Source organism: Eumetopias jubatus, unplaced genomic scaffold, assembly GCF_037043125.1.
Source record: "Eumetopias jubatus isolate StellerSeaLion01/CBP00866 unplaced genomic scaffold, mEumJub1_p1.0 scaffold_9, whole genome shotgun sequence".
In the NCBI taxonomy this organism is placed as follows: domain Eukaryota; kingdom Metazoa; phylum Chordata; class Mammalia; order Carnivora; family Otariidae; genus Eumetopias; species Eumetopias jubatus.
The window spans coordinates 2,296,265-2,314,456 of NW_028274815.1; the positions used below are offsets into that span (position 1 = coordinate 2,296,265).

Genomic DNA, 18,192 nt, shown 5'->3' on the forward strand with positions numbered 1-18,192 from the left:
TCACTCCTTTGCCTATCAAACCACACCTGGAACAGAAAAATCGCTCTTATTTGTTCCATTAGAAGAGCTGGCTGCTGAGCATAATGACTTACAGGACAAACTGCGCTTCCCCAAGAGGGGCGGATCTTAAAGGCCCAGAAACTGTCACAGACAAGTCCACAAACTTCACGTGGGGCTGCACCTGCCCACCTGGGCTCGCCAATCCCAGCGACCGAGAGTCCGGCGGTCCCCCTCTCCTGGGTGAGGTGTTTTGAAACCCACTCCTGATTCTCACTACGAACGGCCAGCACTCACTCAAGGGGCAGCCACACGGAGCAGTAAACAAGCCGGTGAGGAATGCTGTCCCCCCACCACGGGGCCGCGGGCTCAAGCCGGGGCAGAGAAACAAAACGCGATGCATGCCTTCCTGCAGAAAAACGAGGTGAAGACAGACAAGCCAGGTGCCCCAGGTACCTCTGAGTCGGAACCGCCCCTCTTGCACAGAGAGGGGCGCCTCTGCGGGGTCCGGACCGCCCATGGAGAGGGGTGCGTCTGGGGGGTGGGAACCGCCCATGGAGAGGGGCGCCTTTGCGGTGTCCGGACCGCCCATGGAGAGGGGCGCCTTTGCGGGGTCAGGCCCGCGCGCTCGCGGACGGAGAGGGGCGCATCTGTGGGGTCGGGCCCGCCCATGGAGAGGGGCGCCTTTGCGGGGTCGGGCCCGCGCGCTTGCGGACGGAGAGGAACGCCTCTGCGGGGCCGGGACCACCCGTGGAGAGTGGCGCGTCCGCAGGGTCGGGACCGCCCGTGGAGAGGGGCGAGTCTGCGGGTCTTGGCCGTCACTGACCTCATGCTCCGCGTGTCCCACCCTCGGACAGTCGTGTCGCTCGCGGTGGCCACCTGGGTGCCAGCGTGGTGAGGACTCCACCGACCGGAGGTGAACTTCAGCTGCCCCTTCCCTTCCAGGGAGGCCGAACTGGCCAGCTGCAAATTTGATGGGGTTTCAAGGGAAGAAGAAAAACACAGTAATGTGAACCTTTTTTCTGAAAACTTAAGAGGACATCCTGTATTCACAGGATATTATTGAAAATAATTACTGAAAATAATTAAGAAGCTCTGTCTTTGTTTCCTTCCCTTAAAAGGCAAAACTATTTGAACCTTATTTGGAAAAAAACTCTAAAACTGAGCACAGCAAAAAATAGAAAGCGTATTAATAGGCCCTGTATGAAACAGGACTTGCTAGGCTGTGCCTGGATCATCAGCTCCAACCTGAGGGCAGCACCATCCAACACCTCAAGCACCTGGCTTTGCCCCAAGGCACACATGGGGCAGGGGGGTGCATGCGCCTCCCACTCGCGGTGCCAGGACAGATGCTGGTCTCAGGACCCACACCTCCCACTCGCGGTGCCCGGACAGATGCTGGTCTCAGCACCCACGCCTCCCACTCGCGGTGCCCGGACAGATGCTGGTCTCAGGACCCACGCCTCCCACTCCCAGGCCTCCAGCTCCTTTCCCTGGAGGTTTGGCCAAGACCTCGTGAGACCCACTGGAGCTGTCTCTGGACCAGCACTTCCACATCCTGAGAGACGAGGGGCTCCTGGCCGTTGAGTGGGGAGAAGAGCTTCCTGCCACGCATGTCCCTGCCCACACGCCCACGGGCCCACGTGGCACTTGATGCACAAAGACGTATCACACTGGCCACATTGTTCTTGTGATTGGGGGTTGACTCTGCCCACACGGTGACTTCTAAAGGCAGGGAGAGCTCTGTGCCACCCATCCCCTGGGGGCATCACCTCATTCATGTTACCTTGAACACCAGCCTCATTCTTCAGAGGAGCCCTGGGCGGGGCCTGTGCGCATCCCCTGTGACTGCCCTGGGTTCTGCGGCCATCTCAGTGCTGTATCGGGGCCCCTGCAGCGAGGGTCAGGGTGAGCCCCCAGACTCAAAACGAACAGGTCTGGGGTGGCCCTATAGAGTCTGTCCGCAGTGCAAGGGGATTCAAGGAGACACCTGGGGGAGAGCACCCGTTTCCTCTCCGGGGAGACTGTCCCAGCTAAGAAACGTGATGGAGGACACATCTATAAGATCGCCTTCTCCAAGCGACCCCCTCATTCTAGGAAGCCCTGCAGCGATGGCCACTCACCCGGAACACACTCCCCTGCCCCACCCAGGAGGCACTTCCCCCTTCTCTACAAGGTTTCCTGGCTCGACTTGTCCCAGAAAATCTTTCTCCAAAAAAACACCATTTTCCTGTCTTACTGACGTGGCCTACCATGCAGGGAGGCCGGGGTGTGCCGAGGATGCAGAAAGTCAGAAATGGAAGGCACAGAGGCCGGAGACAGAGGCAGAGGCGAGACACACAACATGGCAGGAGAACAGAGGGCCTTCCCAGGCTGAGCTCAGCATGAAAGCCGCCAGTGCCCGTGAACGCCAGGCCGACACGGGTGCCATGAGATCCTGGCGGGCCACAGAGAGCCACCGTGGGCAGCAGCGTGGGACAGACTGGAGGACAGGGCCGGAGGCCAGTTCTGTGGTGGCAAGAAGAGCTGAGGTCAGGCAAGTGGTCACGGGGCAGAGTGGCCGGGGGAATAGAAAAAGGGGCTGCTGAGAGGGCCAGTGGCGCAACGGATAACGCGTCTGACTACGGATCAGAAAAGGGGGCTGCTGGTGAGCCAGGACCCCACAGGCTCTCAGGGCAATGTCAGGAACCATGTGCACTGGGGACTCAGACAACAGGGCCCCCACACCTCACTCCTGCACCTGTCCATACCCACTCAAAGTTTCTCTGGCACCCTCTGGACCAGCATCCTCACAGCCCCCAGGCAGGGACAGGGGCACCCAGAGCACCTGACGCCCCACAAACAGACACCCACAGAAGACCAAGCTGACCCTGAGACTCATCACGAAATTCCCAGGGAGGGATGTGGCCTGACTCAGCCTGTCAAGATCCAGCAGGACCAGTCGGCAGCAGCCAACGGGGTGGGGTGACAAGCAACACGCAGACTGCGCAGTAACCGCGCCGGGAGCAACACTGTGCTGATGAAGGATGCGGCTCTGCCCTCTCTTCCTCTCCAGCTATCTCAGCGACCTGGGCACTGGGGCCCGTGGAGAGTGCGAGGCATACGGGTCTGTGGCAGGTGTTCCCACACGGAGCCCACACGGGACCCACCATGCCAGAGCCACCACCACCAAGCCATGGAGGAAAGAGAACTGCCAGCAGGTAATTCATGATAGGAACCCAGACCCTGAGCTACACAAGGATGGTGAGCAAGTGCATCGGGCAGGAGGCGAAGACAAACTGTCCCAAGAGCAGCGACGAGCATGCTTTCCGAGGAGCAACATGACCTCAGATGCTAAAAACAGCTCTAAAATGTATGTTAGAAACGCGCGGTGAGCTCATGCTTGGCCCTGACTGTTCTAACTCGTTTTAACCTCCACATACACAGTATCAGCTAAGATATGTTTTCATAATCTCCCGTTATGGAAAAAAATTAAGTCAAACTTCCTACAGGTGCAATTTCAGTTTTACGAAGATGGAATTAAGTAAGATCAGGGAATATGAAAGGGTTGGATATATTTTCTAACTAATCAGCACTCAGTGCCCTAATTAATCTTCTATTAAAGAAATAGATTCATCAAAACTCTTCAGAAAGATAAAAACATAAGGTCGCACCTTCAGAAGACAGGTCAGGTACGCTTGACAGAGCGCCTTCTCCGCAAGGCCGGCAAGGAACCAACGGGGAGGACCGGTGAGCCTCGTCACCAAGCTCTCAGCGTCTGTGTCACTCCGGGCCGCACCAGGACTCCCTGGAGACAAGCACTGTCTGCTTCCGGAGCCCACACTGCAGAACCAGGCTCCCGGACGCCAGCTTATGGAAGCAAGTTCCTAACCACTGACCGTCGACCAACCAGCAAGCAGTCGTGCAGCCATGAGCGGCTCCAGCCACACTGAGTACAGCGGAGGGGGAAGCTGGCGGAGGGTCAGTGCCCGGCCCACATCACACCCACCTGCTGCGAGGTGAGCACGCCCCACAAGAGGCAGGGCTCAACTCTGCTAGCAACACCACCTGGTCATCAGCTACTGCGTGGTCCTGTCCCAGCAGAATCGCTGCAGGCACATGAGATACATACTAACAGACCCATTTCACAGATGAGGACACCAAGGCCAGAGATTTAGTAACTGCAAATCAATAGCAGCCAACCTGTGGCGAGGCCACGATAAGAGATAACAAGGGAGGTCCAGACGCACCAGAGAAAACAGAGCTGGTCCGGCTGGAGCAGCCAGAGAAAGGGATCGTGAGGTTTTGGGACCCAGGATGGCCTCTGGTGCTGCACAGAACGTGAATCAGCATTAGACAGCAGTGAGGGATTCCTGCGTAAATGAGGCAGAAATGGGAAACATAACCCCACCGGACTGGGGGTGGTGCTGGGTGTCAGACAGGAAAAACGAGGTGGAGGAGGCAGAGCCCGTGGAAGGTCAACCCAGCAGCACAAGGGCAGGAGGTAGGACAGCCCGTGGCGGGCAGGCAGCTCCCAGGTCCTCACGGCCTACAGGACCCCCTCCCCTGGGTGTCGGGCATCAAACAGCAGAGCCCTCTGTGCTGCGGGCTGTCCTGTGATTACATTATCTGAGGTTCTCCAGCCTCACTGGCTTCGGTGAAGCTGGCTGCCACGCTCAGAGGCCCACGTGCAGGGAAGCGAGGACCCCAAGGCCTCAGGCCAACCACGTCCTGCCACAACCTCATCTGGAGCTTGGGGCAACCCCCTCCCCAGGCGAGTCCTCGGATAAGACCCAGCTGCCGACACCTGCGCCACAGTCACATGAGAGACCTGCGGGGCGCCAGGCTTCCAGGTCCCTGACGTCCTCACAGACACCGCCCTGACATGTGGGGGCCAGGGGAAGCAGCCACCTCTGTGGTCCCCTGTTAGAGAGAGATGGATAAGAGACCCAAGTGCCAACCAGGGGAGAGGGGAGACCGCGAGTGAATCTCAGCAGCTCCACGACGGGCAAGTCGAGCCCCCTAACTTCACAGCCAGGAAATCTAAGACCCAGAGAGGGTGGGCGACTCACCCTGGGTCACACAGCCGGTGGGGCAGGAACAGGACCTGCCTCCTGCTTCGACCCCTGGGCTCACTCTGGGGCATGATCTGCCCAGGCAATGGAGACTCCATACCCCAGTCCCCTTAATGACACCCCGAAGGAGACCTCGCCATCAGCGTCGGGAGGCTGCTCAGGGCAGCCAGCACGTTGTATGCTCTACCATTACCCAGCAGTGTGCCTTGGTTCCCTGGCGACATGGAGACAGAGCTCAGCAAGAACTCCAGAGTGCACAGCACACAGTGAGCTGGTTTCAACGTTAAAGAGAACTAGTCAGTGCTTCCCACCCCAGAAGGAACGATTAAAGCCACCCCACGAACTTCTCTTCAGAGATGTAACTAACACCAGGACACAGACAAAGGAACACAACTCTAATCAACAAAATGCGGCCTCACACTGTTGTGAGCAGCGCACGTGGCCGTAAGGTTTCCAAAGAAAAAAGCGGTACTCCCTGCAGCCAAGGCCCAGAGCTGATGAGGTGCCAGACTTGCCCGAAGATAACGGAGGAGGAGCTGAGAAATCTAAGTGCCGCTTCTCACCTCCTCGGAAGGAGAGCAGCAAGGCGAAGCCGTAGCAGATCGTGGCTTTCAGAGCATAAGAGATACGAAGCATCCCAAAGAAGCAAATCCCGCCGATGTGCCCGAGTTCCCAGACCACCGGGCAGAGGCTGTGTGCTTCCATGACAGCCATGACCACTGCCCAAGCCCCCCTGCTCCCGGTCAGGCTCTGAACTGCCACGGGCTCTGCCGCAAGCCCCTTCCCACCCCCAGGAATGTGGGAATGTCCTTCGCCTCTCTCACGCTGGAAATTCCAGCCCCAGCTTTGAACATGAACCCCCTCAGCTGGAGCCCCAGCTCTGCTGCCAAGTGACCGGACACGTGACCTAGCCCGTTTGAGCCTGGCTTCTCTCCTATAACTCACCCAGGAGATGGAGCTATTCAAGAGCCCACCCCACAGGGCCATGAAAATTAAGTGCTACCCTGAAGACCACAAACAACACCCAGAGCTCTGGCCTGTCTTTAGGGGTGGATGGAAGGCACAGGCTGCTGCTGTCTCCTGGGGCACAGAGCGAGGCATCAGAAATGACGGAGCAGTGTGGGAGCAGACTCAGCAGGAGAGCCCCGGCCCGCTGCTGCCCTCGGGGGTGGAAGGAAAAGGGGAGGAAGAACAAACTGATGGGGAATGGGGATGGCCAGCACACACCTGCCGAGGTGTGTGGACAGGGGCCTGCAGAAGGCACCTGCCGAGGTGTGTGTGGACAGGGGCCTGCAGAAGGCACCCGCCGAGGTGTGTGTGGACAGGGGCCTGCAGAAGGCACCCGCCGAGGTGTGTGTGGACAGGGGCCTGCAGAAGGCACCTGCCGAGGTGTGTGTGGACAGGGGCCTGCAGAAGGCACCTGCCGAGGTGTGTGTGGACAGGGGCCTGCAGAAGGCACCTGCCGAGGTGTGTGTGGACAGGGGCCTGCAGAAGGCAGGGGTGGGTCCTGCCACCGCCCCCCCATCCCAAGCTGTCCCAGGTCACAGGAGTGGATGTCCCCGGCTCCTGAGCATAGCTGCAGACCCCGGCAGGCCTAGCAGCTCCCACACCCCACCAGGGACTCTGTTCCCCAGCCTCCTAGAGCTGGCCTCCTGGAAGCCAGAGCCTTCCTGTCTTCAGAAAATGCACACCGGGCATTAGGTACCAGCACTGGGGAGGGGATTTGAGGTTGTTTTAAACTTATTTTTAGCTTATTTCAAACAGACTCTATTTGTAGGAAGAACAGAACTAAAAGGGCTTTTCCCCCTTTGCTGCACCAAAACCTAAGCTCTCTTTGCAGAGGAAAAGGTGTATCCCGCACCCATAGCTGCGGGCTTGACCTCGGCTCCACGTGCGAAACAGGAAAGGTCGTGAGTGCAGACTCAAATTTTCTCACCAAGATGGACGAGAATATAGCAGATAGTTCTGTCATATGCCAATTAGACGCTGGGGATCCGTTGGAGGGAGAGATATAATCACAGTTGATTAGCGAGGGAGACATCTTTCATGAAGAATAACACAGGCTTAAAAACCTGGAAGCGCTGTCGTGATGACACGTGTCTTCCTGTGTCGAGCGTGACCCCTACCTGCTGGCTCTGAGGGATGATTTGATTAGGAAGTGCACACAGACTGCTCCTGGGTACCTCGGTTTCTCTCCTCGGTACCTCTGGCCTTTGCACCCGGCTCCCGCCGGCCTGACCCTCACCCCTCGTGTCCCCAGCCCTCTCTTCGTGCGCCCTCCCCACCTCCGTCAGTCCACCCTTCCACTCCCGTCTTCCTCCGCCCGCCCGCCCGCCATCCGTCCACCTGGCACGTGCAGGCCGCTTGCCACGCACCAGGCACTGTGGGGCAGGCCGCCCCCACGGGATGTCCACTGTGACACTGTCCTACTTTATAGATGTGGAAACCGGTCCCCACTTCCCAGACAAGGACACGGAGGCTTAGACAGGCCACGACGCTTGCCCAAGGTCACCTGGGAGTGAGTGGCAGGAACGGGACCAGATGTTGCAGCTCGGAAGGCTGCCTGGGCTCTCACCATGGAGCCACGGCCTTCAGCGTCTCGCTGCCACGCCTCGCGCCCACCGCTGCCCCCTCACCTCAGCCGCCGGCCTACACCTGTCCCAGACCATCACGGCAATGCCTGCAAACTGGAACGGACTCGTCTCTAACTGTGGACCCTCACTCTGGGAGGCGAAGTCCAGGAAGGCCGAGGCTGTGTCCCCGCAGTCAGAGTCTGGGCCCACGTACATGACAGCACACATCTGCTCCCCACAGCAGCTCCTGTGTTCCCTTCAACACACTTGGTTTATCAGACGAATTATTCATTCCATCATCCACTCTTACTAGAAAGTCTTTTGAGAGCTAGGGAAGAAGCGCTTGCCAGACACCAACGCCCAGGCTGATTTGTATTTGATGCCTTTTTCCAAGAGCTGATGGAAGACTAAAGGATCCTAGTTGTGTCTCCGATATTTATAAAATCAGAAGCTATGTGTACAGCTATTATGCAACATTAAGATATGGAACCTGGGAAACTCCTCACTCCATGTTTTCTTGAAGATCGCGGCTTTTTTGACGACCACCCTAACGCACCAACTCCAGCAGCTGCTGTCTGAAATGCGTGGTTGACGTCCGCGATGCAGACAGCACTCAAATACTCTGCCATGCCTTTTTATGAGGCTCACCAAAAAACCAGCTTTCAGAGTTCTAGCCTGTTTTCCATGGACCAGTTTCACGATGCTTGGAGTTTGCTCCAAATAAATGTTGACTGTTCCAACGCTCACATCCACCCTCACAGACCAGATGTGACCGTGGCCACTGAAGACAGGCAAGCACCGAGGCTCGGGCCAGCAAGGCACAGCGCAAGTGTGCCGGGGCCGCGACAAGCCCTCCATGGGGCAGAGGGGCAGGGTCAGAAGTGCAGTCCTGAATCTGTCCCTCGAACCATGCCACCTCTAGGACATCCCCTGGCTCCCTGGGCCTTACTTTTTCTCAACCGTCAAGTGAGGGAGTTGAATTCTGTGACCCTGAGGTCTGTGTCTTCACATGGACTGCTTTAAAATCAGTGTCTTTCTTACGTGGCCTGCTGTAAAATCAGTGGGGGACAAAGATCTGTCAACACACCATATGAGCCCTGTTACAACTGCGAAGGCACACTGTGGGTGTCTGGGGACCTCGCGGGCCCTCCTGCCATGTCCTCAATGCTGGCTGTCCGCACTTGCTGAGTGACCACATGCGCACGGGACGTGCTCCACATGCACCAGGCATCCGGGTGTTCAACTTCCTCTGTCCTCACACAGGGAAAGAGCCGCCAGGGCAGCAGAGACCCCGGACGTCAGACGAGGTAAGGGAGGACAACCCCCATCTGGCAGGCCCATCGAGGGCAGCAAGCGTCCCCTCTGGCGGGAATGCTGACCGTGGGGAGGCTGTGTGCGTGTGAGTCTCGGGGAAGCCTGTTCCCTTTTTTCAACTTTGTTGTGAACCAGGTAAAACCACTCTAAAAAATGAAGTCTATTAAAAAAAAAAAAAAAAAAAAGATGAAAACCTTTCCTCTGCAAGAGGCCCCGCTGCGAAGATGGGACAGAGAGCAGGGGGCCACAGTGCGGGAAGGCCCTCCGCGTGGCACAGAGCAGCCACGTCCACCCACGCCCGTCTGTGGAGACCCAGCCCGCTGCCCCGGGGGCTGGACACGAGGTCCCTGCGTGGGCCACGTCACCAGAGGGCAGATTTGGGTGAGCCCCCTGCGACACTCCCACCAGCACCGGACCGGGCTTCCATTCCCCTCGGGGCCATAGCTGGAGAAAAGTGGACCGGGCGTGAGGCGCGGTCATGGTGTGGCAGGCGACAGACAGGCTCCCAGGAGGAAGGGGCACATGGGGACCCAGCCTGCTTGTCCTGCTGGCAGCCCCGCTTCTGCCCAGCACTCTCTGCCCCCATGAACAAACGCATGTTTTGTATTTCCAGGCACAGCAGACGTGGACCAAGCTGCTCCGAATGATTTTCCTGCCACCACTAGCTCCCCCCACTGAAGTGCAGTTGGTCCCTGCTGTAGGTTTTAAGCCTCACATTAGAACATTTCTGCAAGAACACTATGTCCTTGAAGCCCATTCTCTTCGTTCCGAGAGGCGTTCCTGAATGTCACTGCCTTCGGGCCCTGTACTGCCAGGCAGGGGATGCCCCAGGTTCATCCTCGGGAAGCCCCCAGGCTGACACGTGGCCAGAGGAAGAGGAGAGCCAACTCTCAAGGCACCGGCTTCCTTTTGCTCTGCACCTGGAAAGCTATTTATTTCCACAGCTCCTGAGAGCTGCCAGGTCCCAGAGATGGATGAGCACACTCCAAAACAGGGAGGCTTCCCCTCTGCCTTCATTGGGGCCGGGACCCCGCGCAACCTCCCCCTGCAGACCGCCCCTGGGCTCTGCTAATGATTATAAATGGCAAAGAACCTCCGATTTAATTGCAAAAGGTAATGATGCAGTGAGCATAAGATTAGATTCACCACAGAAGGCAATATCCTCCAACAATAAAAAAAAAAAAAAAAAAAAAACAGAGGCGCTGGGTGTGAAGATGGCCGGAATCGATAGGAAGGTTTTGGTATTAAATACCACGGCAGAGGGTCGCAAAGTGGTATTGACAGAAGTGCTGACGGCAGATAAAAACGAAGGAGAGAAAACTAAATTGGTCTCTGCAGAAAATAAGTTACAGATTAATCACCCTACCATAAAATCATTCTGAGATGGCCGAGGGTCTGGAGAGGCGCCCCCGTCTGCTTCCAGGATGGGCTGTGGGACGCGGCACATGCACAGAGGGCTCGCCTCCTCTCCAGCCTCTCCCGCCAGCAGGGCGTGGCACGGCCCAGCGCTCCGGGGCCCACAGCTCCCCCAGCATCTACGTGACCTGCACGACAGCAGGAAAGTACTCCGCCCTTCCCATGTCTGGTCTTTGGCTACACGGGAGCACCCTCGAGATGCGAGTGGGAGGGAGAGACAAGAGAGGGCTTGCCGCTGACCCAGACTCCGACTCCGCAGCCGGCCCCTGGGAGGGCACGCACCATCTCCCCCCAGACCCACAGCCCCCAGGGAGCAGCCCCAGGCACCGGGTTACCCTCAAGTTTCCTGTTCCACTCCAAAATCTGGGTGAAATTTGCATTCTACTCTATGATATAGAAATATGTCCTTTTAAAAATTAAAAGTGATTTTTTTCCCTTAAATATTACTTAGACACTACAAAGACAGACCAGCTCTTAACTTCACACTGAAGGCTATGAGACTCCCTTCTGACCACACAGAATTTTAAAACTTCAACATGGCACTTCATATTCTAAAAAGTCTGACTTCGACGCCACGTACTGATGATGATCAATCACTATTTATGCCATCTCTACTGCCTAGCCAAGAAAGGATTTATCAATACCATAATGTACCATGAGGGAAAAGGGCTAAAGACACGTCATAGGAACAAAGAAACGTAAGAAGGGCCACCACTACAGAAATCTGTCCCACACATGCTGCTCCCGTCCTCCTGCTACGCGTGGCCACGTGGTGCCCTCGGTAGCAGTGACACCATAAGCTCTGTCAAGTCTCTAGATTTTTGTCTCTAAGGTTGTTACTTTGATGTAAACAAATGCGGTGAAATCAACACAATATAAAAGTCACATCTTAGGGACACCTGGGTGGCTCAGTCGTTAAGCGTCTGCCTTCGGCTCAGGTCATGATCCCAGGGTCCTGCAATAGAGCCCTGCATCGGGCTCCCTGCTCAGCGGGGAGCCTGCTTCTCCCTCTCCCACTCCCCCTGCTTGTGTTCCCTCTCCCTCAAATAAATAAATAAAATCTTTTAAAAAACAAAAATAAAATAAAAAAATAAAAGTCACATTTAAAAGCGGAAATTTTAAGGAATCAAACATGAAATATACTAATCAGTGAAATATTTACTCTGGAAGGACAAAGTATTTGAGGCAATGACCTCAAATGTTTTGAAAGCAAAACCGGTCCCCAAGAAAGTCAGTGCTAAACACTGAACAGTGTGAAGATGCGCAGCCCCGTGGGAGCTGTGAGGACCCAGCCACTGCTGTCCTCAGAAACAGAACCCTGAGGGTGACATGTGGGTGGCTGCGGCTCAGGCAGAGAGGTACTCTGTGCTGCCCAGCGGGCCCACGATCACACGCACAGGGTCTGAGGACTGTGACTGCAGAAAGGTGCACACATTCGAGTGAGGGGAAGGTCAGCTGACAGGCCACCGTGGGGGGGAGGGTCATAGGTCATGGTGGGGGTTACAGGCCACAGGGGTTCACAGGTCACGGGGGGATCACAGGCCACCAGGGGTCATAGGCCATGGGGGTGAGGGGTCACGGACCACTGTCATTTTTACAACTCACACAGAAATTCGAAAGAAGCTCATCAGCACCATGAAATTATTATTTTATGACTGCTCGTACCTAAAAGGTGATTTTAACCAGACTTTGAAAAATCTGTTCATTGGAAAGACAATATACTTGAAACAAGAGAATATACATCGGGATATCCCACAGCCTCTTTTGGACAAATTATGGCCAAAGGGTGGGCTTTTGTCAACCTTTGGTTCTGTGTGCTGTCTGCACGGCACATAGGCCCGAACCCCAGGAAGCTTTCACCTGAAGAGCCAGTCATGCAATTCTCCGACTGATGATTCTGCCTGTTCGTTAAGTATTTCATAATTAATGTCAAAATTCTAAGTGTATACAAACCAAGAAGTATATTCTGAATTCAGCCAAAAGGTCCAATTAAAAAACACAAAAAATGAAAACTGTAAGCGTGTCACTCACCACAGCCTGGCCAGAGCTCTCCTGCAGGTCCCACAGCAGGATGTGGTTGTCCGCCAGTGAGATGACCTTCTTCCCGTCCCCCGTGGGCTCCCACGTGACACTGCAAGGAACAGAAGGACCCCCATATGAGTAGGGACGCGGAAGTCCCTGATGTCTCTGCGGCTGAGGCTGTTGCCCATGTCCCTCACGGGCAGCAAGGCCCGCCCTAGCACACGGCGACCGCCGGCAGCGTGTACACGTGTGGCACTGCGTCCTCTCCCGCCCAACGTCCGGGTCCTCCCGGCTCAGCTGAGGGCAGGTGGCCGGGAGGTTAGCAGGCCAGGCCGTCGGGGCACTCGGGGTGGGGAGGGCGGCCTGCGACGGGCCCGGCCCACTCATGCTCCCTCCCTGGCCCTCACTGCCTCTCTGACGGTCACTTTCTCTCCCGCCACGTGAGCATACCGTGGGAAGGCAGCCGTCTGTAAGCCAGGAAGAGGGCTCTCGCCAGAACGCCACCATGCTGAGCCCCGACCTCCAGCCCCCAGAACCGGGACAAATAGGTCTGTTGTTTCAGACCCCAGCCGGCGGTGCTCTCTGGTGGCCACCCGAGCCGACCCGTCTTCCTGAGGACTGAGGAGCGGAGAGCTGACCAACTGCGCCAAGCGAACAGGACGCGGCCTGCTGGGGGCCGGGTCTCAAGGAGGCCCAGCACGGACACTGCCATTTGGGGCAGAATGCCCACATCCCTCGTAGCCCAAGGCCTGAGGGCAATGGGGAGGGCGTCCGCGTCTGCCCTGCCTGTGACATCAGGTCACTCTGTCACGGGCCAGCCGATCCGAAGCCCAGTTTCCTGTGACCTGCAGCCAAAGCCACCGCATCTGATTCAATGCCTATCTGATAACTAGTGGCAGACCACAAATCTCATCAGCTCTGTGGGAAGGCTACGGAGAGCAGGTTTCAGTTTGTTTCTGTCTTCGCTGATGAAGGAGAGTCCCTCTCACGTCCTGTAACTGGGAGGGAATGCAGACATCAGCAAAGACCCTGCTGCTGGTCCTCCTGACAGCACCTGGCACTGACTGACGGCGCCCCGCCCTCACACCACCTTCCCAAGACTGCCCTGGAGCGGGTAGTACTTGTAATCACAACATTAATACCCTCCAAAACCACAGCTTCTTTCTCCTTCATAGCTTAAACAAACATACACAAGGTTCACAGCACTATGACCACAGGTGTACCGCTCCTCTATTACATGGAGCTTAGTGCGTCTTTTCTGAAAAATGCACAATATCCAGTACATAAATCTAAAACCCAGTAGCTGGAAGAGAGAGCAAGAAACCCGGTTCTGAAATCTGCTGCTCCTGTTTTGTTAAGATACTGGCTAATCCTAACTTTGAAGACAGCTCTTTACAGCAAGATGATCAAACTTCTCCTGGTGGCCGTTTCCACGGGTAAACTATGCAGAGTTCACACAACGGACAGTGAGGCCAAGAGGAAATGCAAACCAGGAAGGGAGAAGTGCAGCTCACAGGCCTGTCCTGGGGCAGAACGACGCACTGACCTGTGCTCGACCTTCCCCGGCTTAGCTCAGCGGCTGTAACAAATCACCACAGACCGAGCTGCCTCAACAACACACATTTATTCCACACACTCTGCTGGAGGCTGGACACCCAAGATCAGGGGCCAGCGTGGCGGGGTTCTGCTGAGGGGCCTCCCAGCTCGCAGAAGGCTGCCTGCCCCCGTGTCCTCAACACAGCAGCGGGGGAGAGGGAGCCCACGTGCCTCTCTTTCCAGGGCACTGCTCCCATGGTGAGAGCTCCACCCTCAGGCCCTCACTGCCCCCCAGAGGTCCCACCTCCTCACACAAACACACTGGACATCAGCGTTGCAACGTATGAATTTGTGGGCACAAGAAAGTGCAGTCCGTAGCACCATGTATTAGGAGCAGTACGTTTAGGACGCCACAAGGGGCTCCTGAGCAGATCTCGCTCATGACTTACATGTCCAGCACACACCACACACGCACGCGGAGGTCAGGACAAGGGGAAGCTGCACAGCCATGGGGGTGACCACAGCGACGACGCCTGCCCAATCCGGGGTTTGCAAGACCACAGTCTGAAAGGGGATGACACACATACGTGGACTTTTTAACAGAAACTTCAGAAATCCAGAGATTCCCAGGTGACTCACAAATCACGGGGCAAGAATTAGCCAATTTGATGCCAAAGACTGACTACCTATTTGCCTGTGGTTTCTCCGGCCAGGCTGAAGGCTTCTGGACAGCAGACCCAGTTTGTTAGAGTTCGTTCATACTCCCCGCAGGGAGCAGCAGCGTCGGAGGCACACAGCACACGATGGATGCTTGCTCATGATTCCGAGGGAGAGTGAAGAACCCAGGTAAGCACGGAGATGCCGCGTACAAAAATGAGACCATTTCCAAGTACATTCAGCAAACTGCTAGCACATGAGGGCCAGGAACACAGCCAACAGCCCCCAAATGAGAAAAAGCTATAAAGGCATCTGAACAATCAAAATCCGTCCACTGAAGCTCATGTGCTTATTTTATGTTTTAAATCACAGTGTCCCTTGAGTCCTTACTCAGACCTCCCTTCCCCTTCCGTCTGCCCACTGTTCTAGCATGGTCGGTGATGGTGGCCAAGGCTACAGAACAAACGCGTGGGCCCTGCGAGAGCGGGCTGTCTGAAGCAGAAATATGGGGAACAGGGCAAGCTGTAAAAACTGATACCCACAACAGAAGGGAGGGTGGAGGGAGGCAGGGAGGGGGCAGGGGAGGAGGGAAGAAGGAGGTGGAGGGGGAGGGGGAGGAGGGAGGGAGGAAGGAGGGGGAGGGGGAGGAGGGAGGGAGGGAGGGGAAAGTCGTGTGGAAACTAAGTCACAGGCTTGTTCTAGAGCCCAGATCCGACAGGATGCGGTGAGGAGGCGAGGTGGCAGGCCGCGGAGAAGGTCCTTCCTCCAGATGCAGCCGCGGCACTTACAGCCCTCCTGCGGCCTAAACAGAGTGGTCACCTTGGTCTGGCTCTGCCCCGGGGCTGCAAGGGGAGGCGTGCAGAGCGAGGAGAACGTCCTGCGGAAAGCCGTGGTCTCCACAACCACGCAGCACGGGCCGAGGGGTCCCTGTCTGTGGGAGTCAGCTTACGTGTGTCAGCAATCTCAGCAGAGCAAACAACCAAATGAATTTCAAGTAGCCACAGAAGTGACTTTTCCTATCTAAAAAGGAAAAATATATAATAATTCAAAATGATGTTTAAAAAAGGCTTAAAGTATGCAGGAGGGGGATGACGGCTTGTGTTAGGAAACAGTCTGCCCTCGGGTTCTTACAGGTGGAGGGTTTAAGAAAACCTTCATTTCTTTGGGAACAAAGCTCTTGCCACTTCTGAAGGTCACAGTGAGTATGATCGAGAACAGCAGCAAAGAACACAGGACATGGGGGAAATGAGGTTCAGAGGAGGCGCCCCACCTGAGCTGGGGGGCAGGCCCATGTTGTCTTGCAGACAGAAACCCCAGACCTGGGCTGGGGGCGCGTGGCGGACTTATTCCTGCCAGAGCTCTATGAAACCCACTGCCCAGTAAAGGCCTGCTGAACTTCTAGAAACACAGCTACAGGTGGTTCTATAGCTTCCGAGGAGTAAGGGCAAGTCCCTACACCACCGTGGCTCCGCAGCGCCCCTGTCCCGCCCCCGTCTCTCGGCAGAGGTGAACTCACGAGAGTCTGAACACAGACCCGAGGCTGCAGGAGGTTCCCCTGCCAGAACCAGGACCCAAGCTGGAAAGAGCAAGTCACTTCAATAAAACAAACTGGTGGCAGATTAGGACAAAGACAGGCCGGCTTCTGGAGGCAGGAGGGGCTCGGATGAAACACCACTTCTTCCGGGGAGCTGGTCTGACCCCTGGAGGCTGCTTGGACTGCCCTTTGTCCTGAAGCCAGAGCAAGCCCCTGGGCGTTCATGTCCACTTCCTGGCGAGACAACAAATTCTGCACAAGCCCAGGCTTACCTGGCGGTATGTGCCAAGCACCCAGCCCAGACTCTGACCTTCGCAGGAGAGGCACTTAATAAAGAGGTGTTGGAAGAAAAGAGGGAACAAAGAATTAATTACACTTCCTCTCAGCCTGTGTCCAGTGCACCTTATAATGCATGAAAGGTAAAATTGGAAAAAGATTCTATTTATCAAGTACACTCAGTGAAGATTGGTCCATCTTGGAGCCCGTTTGAGAGGGTTTGCTACTTAGTCTCGGAAGGACCTCGTCAGGAAGAGGTGTTGCTTGTTCACTGACTCTGTCGTGTTGGAGACACAATAAGCAGAGCAAGCGGAGGAGCCCCACGGTCTCCCTCTCGGACCCACACTCTCCCCGCCCCTCCCACGCCCCCTCCCGGTGGTGAACTGCGGGGCACCGCTCCTGGCCGATCAAACCAAAACTGAAATGCCCAGCCTGCCCCCCACAGCCCCATGCCAAACCCCATGGGCATCTCTGCCCATGTGTCCATGCCACCCTAATCTCCAAATGTACCAAACAGTATACGCTGCACCCCCATTCTTCTCTAACCCCCGGGTTACAACTCTCCCATGAGCAAAATCTTAGGAGTAATTTTTTTACAACTCTCCTTCCCGAATTCCACATAAAAAAGCAATAAAGTGTGTTAAATTTTATTTGTAATGTCTGACTTCTTGCTTTTACACAAATCTGACCCAGTTTGCCTTTGGCTTCATGAAAATCTTATAGCTCTTGCCTGGAAATGCTATCTCCCTGGCTCCTACTTTCCCTACTAACTCTGCAAAATCACCTGAGGACATGGCCCACCAACAGCCCATGTTTAGTCCAATCTCTGGGCCTGTATTTGGCTTCCCAGCATCAAACTACGGAAACATGACAAGGTCTTGTTCTCACAGAAACACCATCCTGGGGCGCCTGGGTGGCTCAGTGGGTTAAGTGACTGCCTTCTGCTCAGGTCATGATCCTGGGGTCCTGAGATCGAGTCCCGCATCAGGCTCCCTGTGCAGTGGGGAGTCTGCTTCTCCCCCTCCCCCTGCTCATGTTCTCCCTCTTGCTCACTCTCTCTCTCTTTCAAATAAATAAATAAAATCTGGAAGGAAGGAAGGCAGGCAGGCCATCCAGTTTTAGCTCAAGTACCACCATGAATAGAAGATTGGCATCAGCAAAGCTGTACCAGTGACATTTCAAGCACCTGTCACATGCTGAGTTTACATAGAATATTTTTTAGATTTCGGTTCTGAGCTCCTATCTGTCTAACCAGACCATTTCTTTTTTTTGTTTTTTTTATTTTATTATGTTATGTTAATCACCATACATTACACCATTAGTTTTTGATGTAATGTTCCATGATTCATTGTTTGTGCATAACACCCAGTGCTCCATGCAGAACGTGCCCTCTTTAATACCCATCACCAGGCTAACCCATCCCCCCAGCCCCCTCCCCTCTAGAACCCTCAGTTTGTTTTTCAGAGTCCATCGTCTCTCATGGTTCGTCTCCCCCTCCAATTTACTCCCCTTCATTCTTCCCCTCCTGCTAACTTCTTTTTTTTCTTAACATATATTTGCATTATTTGTTTCAGAAGTACAGATCTGTGATTCAGCAGTCTTGCACAATTCACAGCGCTCACCATAGCACATACCCTCCCCAATGTCTATCACCCAGCCACCCCATCCCTCCCACCCCCCACCACTCCAGCAACCCTCAGTTTGTTTCCTGAGATGAAGAATTCCTCATATCAGTGAGGTCATATGATACATGTCTTTCTCTGATTGATTAATTTCACTCAGCATAACACCCTCCAGTTCCATCCATGTCATT

The 18,192-nt window shown here is 55.3% G+C and overlaps 1 protein-coding gene across 4 annotated transcripts in view; it reads right to left on the reverse strand.

The window, feature by feature from the left end:
* The window catches only part of EIPR1 (EARP complex and GARP complex interacting protein 1), a 135,712-nt gene that overhangs the window by 6,571 nt on the left and 110,949 nt on the right, over nucleotides 1–18,192 (reverse strand). For all 4 annotated transcript variants that reach the window (XM_028099498.2, XM_028099497.2, XM_028099499.2 and 1 more), the window contains 2 exons: nucleotides 12,386–12,485; nucleotides 824–960 (listed from right to left, as the gene is read on the reverse strand). In XM_028099498.2, the coding sequence (XP_027955299.2) occupies nucleotides 824–960; nucleotides 12,386–12,485 (237 nt within the window). The remainder of the gene's footprint in view (nucleotides 1–823; nucleotides 961–12,385; nucleotides 12,486–18,192) is intronic.